The following is a 14,342-nucleotide window of genomic DNA, read 5'->3' as shown; positions in this document are numbered from 1 at the left end:
CTTCACTTGTACCTGCAAAAGGAAATCAGGGGTTAGTCTTAGGAACCCAAACTAGTTTGGGTCCCTTTTCTATAGGCAAAAGGATAAATAAAATTCTTTTTAGCCTAACTTGGTAGCCTATTTTTCCCTAGAATAAATTTTTTGTTCTTTTGACTTTCCTTCTTTTTTGTAGTGCATTCACTCTTATAGTGACCAGTGTTTCCACAATTTGTGCAAATATTGTTCTCAGAGAGTGTGAGGTACTTGCCTTTAGGATCCCACTAGGGTGTAGAGTTTCCAAAGCCCAGTCCTCTTCTGCTGCTACTATGATGTTCTTGTAGCCATGAAAGTACATCAGAGGACCTGTTCTATTTACAAGTTTTGTCTAGCTCGTGCTTGACCTTGTTCAGATCCTCCTTTAAGACTCTTACCAGTTCATCCCTCTTATACAATTCATCTTTTATTTTTCCTACATTTTCTTCTAAAGTGAGTTGTGTGTGGTCAGCTGTCTTTCGCTTGTTCCTAATTTTAATTTTAGATTTTCAGATCTAAGTTCTAAGACAGTTGTATCAAGTGCATAAACCCGATTCTTCAACACAGTATATTCACTTTCAATTTCACAAGTCCTAAGTTCCAGATTTTTGCACTTAACTTTCAAAATCACACATTCTTTTGACAGATGTTCCTTTTTATTATTCATATCCTCATATTCATCAATTAGTTCTAGCAGTAACTCAGATAATCTTTATTTAGACAAAAATTTAATCTTGTCTTTGAGATAGATGAAGGACACTTACCTCAGTTTCTTCATCAGATTCTCCAATGGCCATTAGTGCTCGTTCATTATCATCATCATCATCATCATCATCATCATCTGATCATTTATCTGAGCTTTCTCCCTAAGAAGTAACCATAGCCTTGGTTGATCCTTTGTTTCCTTTCTTGGGTTGAACATGTTCCTTCTTCATGCTCCTTCGTTCAGATCTATCTTTCTTCCATTCAATTTCCCACAACGGACATTTTTTGATCATGTGATCAGTCTTTCCATACTTGTAGTAGCCATCATTGGTTTGCTTCTCCAGAGCTCTTGCTTTGCTGTAGCTTCCACTTCTTGAAGAACCCTTTCCTTTACTTAGGTACTTCATGAAGTCTTTGGTGATCATTGCCATTTCATCATCTTCCAGATCAGAACCTTCAGTGATTCTGAGTGTCAACCTCCTTTCCTTCTTAGGTACATCCATTTCATGGTTTGTCTCCTAAGTTCATATATCACGACCCAAACCGATGGGCCGTGATGGGAACCCGGTACCTTACTCAATCGAGTACCAACATAACATATCTTTCGTATTATTCCATCATTGATAAATGAACCGGGGTAAAGAATGAGGGAATAAACTTATACATATGACATACTGGCCTATAAGACCCAAAACGATCACCCGTACACTAAACATAGGCCGACAAGGCTATACAACCTTTCATATACATGACATCTGTCTACAAGCCTCTAAGAATACATAATTTTCATAAAGGTCGGGATAGAGCCCCGCCATACCAAACAATACACATCTAAGTGATACTGACCAAACAAGCAACTTCGGAGCAAATGGAGTGCACCAACATCTTCCACTGAGCTGATCGCCTACTTGGAGGATTCTCGACCTGTCTATCGATACCTGCGAGCATGAAACGCAGCGTCCCCAGGCAAAATTGACGTCAGTACAAATAATGTACCGAGTATGTAAGAAATAAAAATCAGTAAATAATAGACATGAGAGAAACATGGAGTAAAAGACTCGACATGTACGTCTGCATAGCTCTGTGAATCATTTTATTTTTATAATGTCATGCATATGCATATAAATGCCATACCATGCATAGGTATATACATTCATAACATCATCAAGCCTCAGAGGGTATCCCATCATATCATTTCGGTCACTGTGGGCAAATCATCAACGTATACCAGGTGATCAGGTGGTGGTGCATATATAACGTCGTAGCCTTTTCCCATATTCCATATACATATAAGTATATATATATACGCGTATATAACGTCATCTGGTCATGGGTCAATGTATATGTATAAATGCATGAAATGCATAAGAAATATGTTAATAAGATTTTCTCAGAATGTCATAAAAATAATATGCTTGTCGGATAAATTTTATCAAATACGTATATTTTTGAGACCCATGAACAGAAGATATAATAATTATTCACATGGGGAATCAAGAATATAGACAACCCTAATATTTCTATGAATAGAGTCATTTATGAAAATTGTGCATTTGCTCGTTTCGTTCGTGTCGTATAGATCATGCCAAAAGAAAAGAAGGGATAGCCTTAACATACCTGAGCCGATTCTTTTGACAATCCTTCCAACACACGTCTTTTGCGACAAATCACATAACGGCGGATCGAAGTAGGGAAAAATCCGCATGCTATTCTTGAAAAAGATTACACCGTACTCCCTTAGAATCGCAAAATCCCGTTGCTATTACGTAGTATAACTTCGTATTAAATCTCATATTTTTGAATTCTTGAAGATCCATGAAAGCTCCCGTTACTGAATTCTTGAAAGCTCATGTTATTTATTTATGCAAGCTCAAGTTATTGATTTATGAAATCTCACGTCATTGAAAGATGAAAGCTCACGTTATTTGATTGATGAAAGCTCACGTTGCTCATGAAGTTATCTTGCTAAAGCCTTTTTTTTTTTTGGATATAATACACCTTCATATTTGAATTGGAGAATGAATCTTAGACTTGGTGGTGTGGCCCACCTTTCAAGACTTGTGTCACATTTATTCCTTAAAATGTGCCACCTTTCACTCTTTAATAAGAGTCATTTAGGTGGGAAGTAGGTGCTGCCACGTTTTTGGAGGTTAAGTCCTCCAAAATCTTTGATTATCCAAAGATTTTAATTAATCTCCCACTAAAAATTATTAATTACCCAATTATCCATATAATTAGGAATTATCTCAAATTACTTAAAATATTACTTGCTTTTAGCACACCTTACACCCTTACTATCATGGTCATGTGGTACCTTGTAGGGCACAAGTCCATAAATATCGGGTATTATAGCTCGGACCATATTTTATCCTAAATTGTCAAATTTCGACGAAACTCATTTTCTTTGATTCGTTTACCCTTTAACCTTCACGAATTTACTCATCATTTGTTTGAAATAGCATAATGCTTATAATCTCCAAATTATCTTGTCCTTGAACTGATGTCAATTATCTTACGACAAATTCAATGTACAATACTACAGGGTGTAACATCGTCGTAACAAATTACTGCGAAACGTAACATCGTCATAATAAATTATTGCGGAGCGTAACATCGTCGTAATAAATTACTGCGGAGCGTAATATCGTCGTAATAAATTACTGCGGAGCGTAACATTGACGTAATAATGTGAGGCGTAACATCATAGGCAGTGAGATTTTCAATCAAGTCATCTAGTGGGATAGTGAAAATATTCCTTGATTCCTAGATGGCAGTGACTTTGCTTTCCCAAGTTATTGGCAAGACCCTAGTAAGTATCTTCTCAACTCTTTTTTCTTCAGGGATAATCCTTCCAAGAGATTTTAGTTTATTTATCACTGTAGTGAACCTTGTGTACATCTCCTGAATGGTTTCTCCATCCTTCATAGCAAAGTTCTCATACTGAGAGCACAATAGAGTTCCTCTGGATCTCAATTGTTCCTTCATGGACCACTTGCAGTGTGTCCCAAATTTGCCTAGCAGTAGAACAACCTTGGATTCTATTGTACTCATCTGGACCAAGTCCATAAACAAGCCACTTCTTGGCTTTAGCATTCTTTTCCCACTTTTTTAGATCTTCAGCATTGCAATCAGCTCTTGTCTTTGGTACATCTACTCCTTCAGCATTTTTTTTCAAAGTAGCTAGTGGACCATCAGTAACAATGTCCCATAGCTCATAGTCCTCTCCCTGTATATGATCTCTTATTCTTGACTTCCACCAAGGGTAGTACTGGCCATTAAAGAGTGGTGGCCTAGCAGTTGATTGCCCTTCCTAATTTTCAGGTGGTGCACTCATTTTGATCTTCTCCTAAAGTGTTAGCATCATCAAGGATAACCTACACTGATACCAATTGATGTTTTATACTTCAATACCACACAAGAGGGGGGATGATTTGTGTGGTGTCTAATTTTTTGTGTGCACAGATTATAGAAGAATCTGATTCTTCTATGTGTTCCTTATACTACGGTTGCGGAATAATAAGATCATAAAGTAAAGAACACAATTTTTTTATGTAGAAAACACCTGGCTCAAAAGTTGAAAAAACCACGACATTCTACCCAGTAGGAATTTTTTCAACTCTTCACTAAATCACTGAGCCAAAAACAGCGTTTACAAAACTCTTGTAAACATAAGGATACCTCTAACCTTTTGTGGCAACCAGCCTTAGGCTGTTGTGACAACTTTAAGTTAAATCTAACTTGACTACTACAACTCAAAGTACTTAGTACAAATTCTTCTAGATAAAGCTGAAAGGTACAACTCAAAAGCCCTACTACAATGAAACTAGAATAAAAGACAGATACTTGCTCTCAATTCTTGCTTAACTTTAGCGTGTGTGTGTCACCTGCAAAATAGAACGAAACTGATATATATAGAGTTAGTAGAATAAGAATTAAATAGAGTTTTAATGCTATACTCTTCCTTGATGGAAGAGTTCTAGTTATCTTTAACTTCTAACTCCTCCCTTATATAGGATAGAGTTCTCTTCGAGTAAGGAGTCCTACTCCTTATTAATTATGCAACCTTTTCATTCAGGAGATATGAGATTTAACCACTTATGCTTATCTCCTTCACGTGCATGCCTTATGCTTGAATCTACTTGTGCCCTGTGTATACTATGTATGGACTTGGTTTATGCATGTATTTCTTTTGTCAATCATCAAAACTTACTTATGCCAACAAAGTATAACATGAAGCTAAAACTGGAGAAGTGTGCATTTGGGGTCGGTTCGGGAAGGTTCTCGGGTTCAAGGTATCTAATCGGGGGATAAAGATCAACCCTGATCAAATAAAGTCCATAGAGGACATCATCGTAGTCGACAATGTCAAGGCGATTCAAAGACTGACCGAGTGGATAACCGCATTGAGCCGATTTATCTCGAGATCGTCAGATATGAGCAATCGGTTCTTTTCACTATTGAAAAAGAATAACATTTTTTCTCGGACTACGGAATGCCAACAAGCTTTGGAAGAACTCAAGTGATACCATTTTAGCCCCCCTTTGTTGCACGCTCCGTAGGTAGATGAATAATTGTACCTATACTTGGCGGTTTTCGAGGAGGCGGTAAGTGGTGTCCTAGTCCGGGAGGAAGAAGGTACATAATTTCCTATTTATTATGTTAGTAGAACCTTAGGCGATGCTGAAACAAGGATTCCTTACATAGAAAAATTAGTGCTCACCTTACTGAGCGCTTCTAGAAAGTTAAAACCGTACTTTCAATTCCACCCTATATGTGTCATAACCTCTTACCCGCTGAGGAAGATCATGCATAAGCCCGAGCTCTTAGGCCATCTAGCCAAATGGGCCATAGAAATTAGCGGGTACGATATCAAGTATAAATCCCGGACTTCCATAAAATCTCAAATTTCGGCAGACTTTGTGGTCGACTCTGTGCCGCCCCTGATACCCGAGGTAGATAGGGAATTGCTGCTCACCTCGGGACTAGCTCGGGGATCTGGACCCTGTTCACGGACAGTACATCCAACACAAAAGGGTCCGGACACAATATCGTTTTAAAACCACCTGCGGGTAACGTAATTAGGCAATCCATTAGAACAATGAAATTGACTAACAATGAAGCCGAGTATGAAGCTATGATTGTAGGTCTAGAACTGGCTAAGAGCCTTGTGGCCGAATTCATCGAAGCCAAATGTGACTCCCTCCTCATTGTAAATCAAGTCAACGAAACATTCGAAGTAAAAGAGGAACAAATGCGGAGGTACTTGGACAAGTTGCAGGTGACCCTACACCAATTCAAGGAATGGACTCTGCAGCACGTGCCTCGGGATTAAAATAGTAAGGCCGGTGCACTATCCAACTTGGGGTTGTCAGTCAATTTTGATGAATTCAAATCGAGGGCAGTTGTACATTTAATGAACTCGGTGGTAGAAGAAGGTCACGCCGAAGAACCCAACCCAGTCCGAATCTTATCTGAACTGTGAGAATAACTGACTAAGCTGTTCCATAAGGGGTCATTCTCCAAGTGGGACGGGGCCAAGCCTTTAGGTTGTTTAAGTAAGTTGGGTGACAGATCGGCCGTGGGAGTACTCCGGATACAAACCAGGATTTTAAAATTAAAATAGGTTGGGTGGGCTTGCAAATTCACTCAGTCTCAGTGAATAAGTAAACAATGGAATTGGTTCAATTTCATGGTGCCAACAAAATCGAGTGCTCATTCCTATTTTATTGAATTTGCTAGCGGACATTTATTTTAAATTCGATAATTTTTGCAAAAATATTTTGGAATATTCATTTCAGTTATTTCTCAAGAAGAAAAGAGAGGATCTATTGAATTTCAATTATTCAATTTCACCAATAAGATACGGAGACTCACTTCACATTTAGAATTGCACAAAATGACTATTTATCTAAGATAGGTTTGAAGAAAATTTTGGGAAAACGTCAATGACTGCTAGCAAGTTTGACTTGGGACTGGAGGAACAAATATATAGACTACCTGAAGACAGGAAAATTGCCATCAAATCCCAAGGAATTGAAAGCCCTACGCACCAAAGCTGCCAGATTTAGCTTAGTCGAAGGGAAATTATTCAGCAGATCCTTCTTCGGCCCACTAGCTAGGTGCTTAAGTCCGCGAGAGACCGAATATGCTATGAGAGAGGTGTACGAGGACACTTGCGAGAACCACTCGGGGGCAGAATCCCTAGTTCGGAAGCTAATCAGAGCTGGTTAATACAGAAATGAAATTGTCACGACCCAATTTCTCCTATAGGCCGTGATGGCGCCCAACATTACCGCTAGGCAAGCCAACCATGAACAAACTCGGAAGCAAGCAATAAATAAATTAATAATCCCTTCACCGATAGTAAGTACCAAATCAATTTCCCTCATTTAATCATTTAACCTCTCAAGCCAATGAAACAATATCAATTATAATTGGGCTCTCAGTATTAATATGCACGAATTATGCCGAGGACGTACGACTCAATCCAAAATACATATACATATACTGTGTGCACTGTTGAGGGTCGAACGACACGAACCATAGATTCATCTATTAACCTGCCGAGGTGAACGGCCTGCTCCCATGAGAGTAGTGGAAATTTACTCCGTTCACGGAATATACTTGCGACGCGGTTGAACATAGATTTCTCAAGTTATCATAATGTCCCTCAAATCTTTCCAAAATAAGAAATTCAACTGGAAACTTTTAATATATTGAAATCCTCAACCTCAGCTCTATCCAAGACAATTAGTAAGCATAATCAATTAACGGTGTCAACAAAGCATGGTGTAAACCTAACACTGCTGGGACATAAGCATAATTAGTAGCTACGTACGGACTCTCGCCACCTCGTGCGTACGTAGCTCCCACAAATAGAAGTACATATTAATTAAATTCACCTATGGAGTTAATTCCCTCTTAAAAGGTTAGAAAAGAGACTTGCCTCGTCTCAAAACCTACTTTCCGGTCCAAGATTGTGCTTAAACCCTCAAATCGGTGCCAAACGACTTGAAACTGGTCAAATGATATACTCTTTCCGTTTCAATTTATGTGAACCCATTTGACTGAGCACAGAGTTTAAGAAAAGAGAGAAGACTTTTAAACTTGTGGTATAAAATGAGACACATATATTTTGTATAGCTATAAATCATTGCATAAAGATAAATTGTTTCCAAATAGGGAAAGGGGTCATTTTTTTTGGCACTGATTAAAAAGGAAATAGGTTCACATAAATTGAAACAAAGGGAGTATAAAATAGTTAATACATGCTCAAAAGTTCATATCCTATTTATTAAAGTGATTACTCAACCCCAATTGAAGAATTCCTAAAATTTACCCCCGGGACCATGTGCCCGAATTCCGGAAATGTTTGGAGGAAATCGTCACCCATAACTTTAAGAACTCAAATATACAATTTTATCCCATTCCATAACCATTTTCGTGGTTAAAATCTCATTTTTTTTTAATCAAAACCTAGGTTTTTCATCTAAACCCATGTTTTTCACAAATTTACATGTTAAAATCTACCCATAATCTATGTATTAAACTTGCCTTAGGTAGATATTACTTATCCTCAATAGCTAGGTTAAAATCCCCCTTTTTGAAGCTCCAAAATCGCCCAAGAATGGAGAAAAATGGGTCAAAAATACTCAAACCCCGACTTAAATGAAGGTTCTGCCTTCTGTGATTTTCGCATATGCGGCTCAACCACCGCATCTGCGGCTCCGCATCTTCGGAAAGGGCCTCGCAGATGCAGTACTTCCCCTAGCCAGCTCATTTGCTTCTGCGACCAGCGGCTCGCTTCTGTGAGACCGCTTCTGCGGTGCATGTGTCGCACCTGCGGCTGTCCATGCGCAGGTGCGGTTACACCAGAAGCTGGGAGCTTCAGCTGTTGCTCCCAAGTTCCAACTTGGTCCGAGCCTCGACCAATTAACTCCCGAGGCCCCGCCCGAACATATCAACAAGTTTGAAATCATAAAACAGACTCGCTCGAACCCTCGGAACATGTAAAATAACATAAATCTAAGAATCATACCTCAAACCAAATTGATTCAACTTAGAAATTTCAAATTCTTCAAACTTACTCCGAACGCGCCAAAACATACTTAAACTACTTGGAATGACACCAATTTTTGCGTGCAAGTCTTAAATCATCATACGGAGCTATTCCCAGGCTCGGAATTCCGAACGGGCCTCAATTACTCCAAAACCTACTTGATAAGTGGGGATTTTGACTACTTATTTGCGCCTTTTGACTTTTGTTTTAGTTCAAAAATATTTAAAGGTATTCCCGAAAACTGATGAAATATGCTTACTTGCAGATGTTATGGAAAATGAGCCATTACGATGAAATCAAACTCAAGAGGAGTGCTTTTGAACAATGACAAAAATCAAGCACAAAAAGCTAAAATGCGGACCGCAGAATTTTGTGTGCGACCGCAGAACAAGAAGAAGAATTAATAGATCTGCAATGTAAGGTGCGGACCGCACAATAATTGTGCGGACGCAGAAGTCAAGGTTCAGAGAGTTCCAATACTAAGCCCAGCAAGAACTGCGGACCGTACTATAATTGTGCAGCCGCAGAAATCAAATGTTCGGCCGCACCCAGAATTATGTGGTCCGCAGAACTTAAGAGACGCAGCCACAGTGCAGAATTATGCAGCCGCATATCCAACTCCTGTCAAGAGCTGAAGCGAAGTGCGGACCGCACACAGAATTGTGCGGCCGCAGAACCTCCGAAAGGGTAATTTTGTCTGAAAATTCCAGCTTTGTATAAATAGACTACTTTCACGAAATTAGGTGAAATATTTGAAGACCAGAAAATCTATAGCCATTTTTCTTTATGCATTTAGGCAACTTTAGTTTATATTGTTGATTTTACATTGGATTTTCATCTACTAATCATTGAATTTGAGTTTTATCATTTTTTTCTTCTTTATTTTCTTCAATATCCACTATGAGTAGCTAAATTTCTAGCTAGGGTTGTGACCCAACCCTAGTGTGGGAACCTAATAGGTATTTGATTTAGTGCTTGTTTATAGTTGGGTGCGTATTATTTAGCCGAGTTCTTGCTATAATTATAGAATTAATGGTTGTAAATATTGGTTCAAGCCTATTTGACTTGGTCTCTACTTGAGAAAGAGAGACTTAGCCTAGGAAAACTAGGCTAACAAGAGTTTGGGATGAAATCAAGAGATTGATAGTCCCAATTAAAGGGTTGAACCTAGAGATAGTAAAACCTGACTTGGGCAATTTGTCAATTATTTAGTTCAATACCCATTTGTACTTGAGAAAGCCAAATTGGGCAAAACCACTCTCTTACCGAGAGGTATTGAGTGGGTATTTGAGTGTTGATTACTATAATACACCCCGACCAACGAAACTCGCTCTAAAACCCACAACCCGTTAGGCAAACACCTAGGTGGAAGTCACAGCCCTAGACCTTTTACATAATTGAAAAACAACAACAAAAACATCCTTCTCTAGTTTCATATTTTTCAATTGCATTCCTTAGTATATTTTTAGAAGTAAAATCAAAACAAAGTTTGTGGAAGTGCAACTTAGACAATTCACGTGCTTAGACCAAATACATACTACTAATCCCATCTACGCTCCTTATGGATTCGATCCCGACTCATAGTTGGGTATTATTATTGCAATTTACCACTTCACAACCCCAATTTGAGGTGTGACTTGGGCGAGATCAATTTTTGGCGCCGTTGGCGGGGAGCATAAAAACGGATTTAGCTATATATTTGATTTTGTGGGTGAATTGTCTTCTTTTCCTTCCTTGTTACTAATCTTTTTGGTGAAACAATTGTAGGTGAATCAATGGCTCTCAACAACAATGATCCTCTCAAAAATATGCCTTTGGGGGATGTGCACGTGGAAGATGACCAAGTTAAAGAGGTTCCTCTTGAACCTCAAGCAAATAGACGAGGTCGACCGCCTCAAGACAATGTTCCCATTCCACCCCCACCTCCACCAAGAGCGGCTTCACACCGGGTGTTGCCAAATGAAGGATATGCAAGTGCCATATTCCCGCCCCGCATTAGGGCGGGCAACTTTCAAATCACAAATGTTGTGCTCCCATTGGTATAGCAACGAGGATTCTTCACCGGGGATCCGAATTAAAATGCGTATAAACACTTGAAAGGGTTTGTGGACACTTGCTGGGGGAGTAAACAGACAAACGTCTCCAAGGATGCTTTAAGGTTGAGGCTATTTCCTTTCTCTCTACGGGGGAAAGACTTGGATTGGTTAGAAAGGTTTCCAAACTATTCCATCTATACATGGGATGAATTGGCGGAGAAATTTATTTCCAAGTTCTTTTCTCCCGGGCATATGGTACTCTTAGAGACGAGATTCTAGCATTCAAATAAGAACCCAATGATCCTTTTCATGAGATATGGGAGAGGTACCGAACTATGGTGAAAGAGTGCCCGAACAATGACATGACGGGGGCTATGATTCTACAAAATTTCTATAGGGGGATCAATACTACCAATCAATGCGTGGTCAACCAACTTGCTGGTGGAAATTTCATGACAACACTATATGCCGAAGCTTGTAAGATCTTAGACGAGATAGTGGATACTTCATCGGCATGGCAAAGTAGAGCAAATGTTCCTCAAGGTGATCCAAATATGATTCACCTACATAAAGAATTGCATGATCATGGGCAAGCAATTGCCGAGTTGACCACTACAATGAACCAATTAGCCAAATCTCAACTTCAACAAGTTAAAGGTCCTAAGCAAGTAAATGCAATGGAGGGTGTCAATATGATGGTAAACAAGAGAAGGAAAAAGGGTCAACAAGTGCAAAACCGTGCGGAACAATATGTGCAAGAAGATAGTGGGTTTGACCAAGATGAATTTTACAATGAACAAAAGGAGGAAGTACAATATGTGAACAACTTCCAAGGGCAAAGAAACAACTCTCAAGGCCCGAATCAACAACAATGGCGATCTCAAGTTAATCAAGGGAATTGGAACTCAAACAACCAAGGCAATTGGAGTTGTGGTAACAACCAAGGCAATTGGAGTTGTGGTAATAACCAAGGTAATTGGAACAATCAAGGAAATTGGAATCGTCAAAACAACCAAAGCAATTGGGGTGGCAATAGTCAAGGATATTGGGGAGGCAACAACCAAGGGGGATGGAACAATAACCAAGGGAATCGGGGGTCGGGCTTTCAAAGGCCCCCGATGTATCAACAACCAAGCAACCCACCTCCTTATCCTTCCCATGGTCCTAGATCTTCCAACAATGAGATGGGGCAAATTGAGAACATGTTGAAAAAATGATGGAGAAGAATGCCGACTCCGATGCTCAACTAGCCTCTCACAACACTTCAATTTGCAATTTAGAAGTTCAATCGGGGCAAATCTCGCAAGCTTTGAACACTCGTCCTAAGGGGCACTACCAAGTGACACGGTGGTGAACCCAAAGGGTGGTAACAACATGGGACATGTTATGGCGTGACTACAAGGAGTGGAAAAGGTGGGGATGCAACCACCTCAAGTCAAAGAAAGATTGTGGATGATGAACAAGTGATTCAAGAAGATGAGATTCCAAACAATTTGGTGCAAGCCAGTGATGAAGTAAGAATTGATATTGATGACAATGTGGAGGAGACTCAAGAGGAAGTGAACCCGTATAGGGAGCACATTGTAGATATACCGAAACCAGTAGTGCCAAAGGCTAAGGCACCAATGCCAAGGCCTCCGCCTCCATACCGTCAAAGGCTTGCCAAGCAAAATGTCGAGAACCAATTCAAAAACTTCATTGACATGATGAAAATCCTATTTATTAATGTTCCATTGGTTGAGGCTTTAGAGAAAATGCCCGGTTATGCAAAGTTCATGAAGGATTTGGTGACAAATAAGAGGTCGATGAATTGTGAAACTATAAAGATGACACATCAAGTGAGTGCAATTGTGCACTCAATGGCTCCTAAATTGGAAGATCTCGACGCTTTCACAATCCCTTGTACTATTGGAAGCGCCGACTTTGCAAAAGCTCTTTGTGATCTTCGGGCAAGTATCAATTTGATGCCCTATTCGGTTTTCAAGACTTTGGGAATTAGGCAACCAAGACCCACATCTATGAGGTTACAAATGGCGGATCATACTATGAAGAGACCATTGGGTATTATTGATGATGTGTTAGTTCGTGTTGATAAATTCATCCTCCTAGCGGACTTTGTGATTCTTGATTGAGAAGTAGACTATGAGGTGCCTATTATTCTAGGGAGACCTTTCCTTGCTATGGGGAAGGCTCTTGTTGATGTGGAAGTTGGTGAGCTCACTTTTCGGGTGGGTGATGAAAAGGTGGTTTTCTATGTGTGCAAATCTATGAGGCAACCGAATAGCAATGAAGTTTATTCGTTTGTGGCCTTGGTGACCGATGTGATTATTGATGATACTAGTGCCATGATGAATGTGGATGATACTTTGGAGGTCGTTTTGCTCAACCTTGATGATGATGAGAAGGATGGCTATGTGGAATGTGTGAATGCATTGCAAGGAATGAGGTCTTACACTTATGAACCCCGCAAATTGTCCTTGGATCTTGAAAATCGGAAGACTCCTCCAACAAAGCCCTCAATCGAGGAGCCTCCCACTTTGGAGTTAAAGTCATTGCCTCCATATCTCATGTATGAATTCCTTGGCCCTTATTCTACTTTATCTGTTATTCTTTCCTCTTGTTTGATTAACGTGCAGGTAGACTCCACATTGGCAGTGCTACAAAAGAGGAAGAAAGCTATCGGATGTACATTGGCGGATATTCGGTGTATAAGACCCGCCTTTTGCATGCACAAGATTATTTTGAAAGAGGATGCCAAACCCTCCGTTGAACATAAAAAAAGATTAATGAAGCAATGCAAGAGGTGGTCAAAAAGGAGAACATAAAGTGGTTGGATGCTGGGGTTGTTTACCCCATTTCCGATAGTTCGTGGACCTCTCCGGTGCAATGTGTCCCAAAGAAAGGGGGCATGACGGTGGTCACCAATGACAAGAACGAGTTGATTCCTACAAGAACGATGACCGGGTGAAGAGTGTGTATGGACTATCGCAAGCTCAACAAAGTCACAAGGAAGGATCATTTCTCACTTCCCTTCCTTAATCAAATGCTTGATAGGTTGGCCGGCCGTGCTTTCTATTATTTCCTTGATGGGTATTCCGACTGCAATCAAATTCTTATTGCTACGGAGGATCATGAGAAGACAACTTTCACATGTCCCTATGGTACTTTCGCATTCTCGTGGATGCCATTTGGTTTATGTAATGCACCGGTGACTTTTCAACAGTGTATGATGGCTATCTTCACAGACATGGTGGAGGATTTCCTTGAGGTCTTCATGGATGACTTTTCAATGGTCGGGAATTCTTTTGATGATTTCTTGAAAAATTTGGATAAGGTCTTGGCAAGATGTGAAGATACGAACTTGGTACTAAATTGGGAGAAATGTCACTTTATGGTCGAGGAAGGCATTGTCCTTGGCCACAAAATTTCAAAGAATGGTATTGAGGTCGACAAGGCCAAAATAGAGGTGATTTCTAAACTTCCACCCCAACATCCGTGAAGGGAGTGAGGAGTTTCTTGGGTCATGCGGG

At 39.9% G+C, this 14,342-nt stretch overlaps 2 protein-coding genes across 2 annotated transcripts; one reads left to right on the top strand and one right to left on the bottom strand.

Annotated features, from left to right (window-relative positions):
- Positions 1–3,652: 3,652 nt before the first annotated feature.
- Positions 3,653–5,191, bottom strand: LOC117275860 (uncharacterized). Its single transcript, XM_033655184.1, has 2 exons — positions 5,105–5,191; positions 3,653–4,027 (listed from the first exon to the last, which is right to left on the bottom strand). The coding sequence occupies exons 1-2, from the start codon at positions 5,189–5,191 to the stop codon at positions 3,653–3,655; spliced, it is 462 nt and encodes a 153-aa protein (XP_033511075.1).
- A 5,983-nt stretch (positions 5,192–11,174) lies between these two features.
- LOC138908520 (uncharacterized) lies at positions 11,175–13,582 on the top strand. Its single transcript, XM_070199192.1, has 5 exons — positions 11,175–11,510; positions 11,616–11,784; positions 12,226–12,624; positions 12,976–13,233; positions 13,449–13,582. Exons 1-5 carry the CDS (start codon positions 11,175–11,177, stop codon positions 13,580–13,582), a joined length of 1,296 nt encoding a protein of 431 aa, XP_070055293.1.
- The last annotated feature ends 760 nt before the right edge of the window (positions 13,583–14,342 follow it).

This window comes from Nicotiana tomentosiformis, chromosome 3, assembly GCF_000390325.3.
Source record: "Nicotiana tomentosiformis chromosome 3, ASM39032v3, whole genome shotgun sequence".
Taxonomy (NCBI): domain Eukaryota; kingdom Viridiplantae; phylum Streptophyta; class Magnoliopsida; order Solanales; family Solanaceae; genus Nicotiana; species Nicotiana tomentosiformis.
This window is presented reverse-complemented; position numbering and strand designations above follow the sequence as displayed.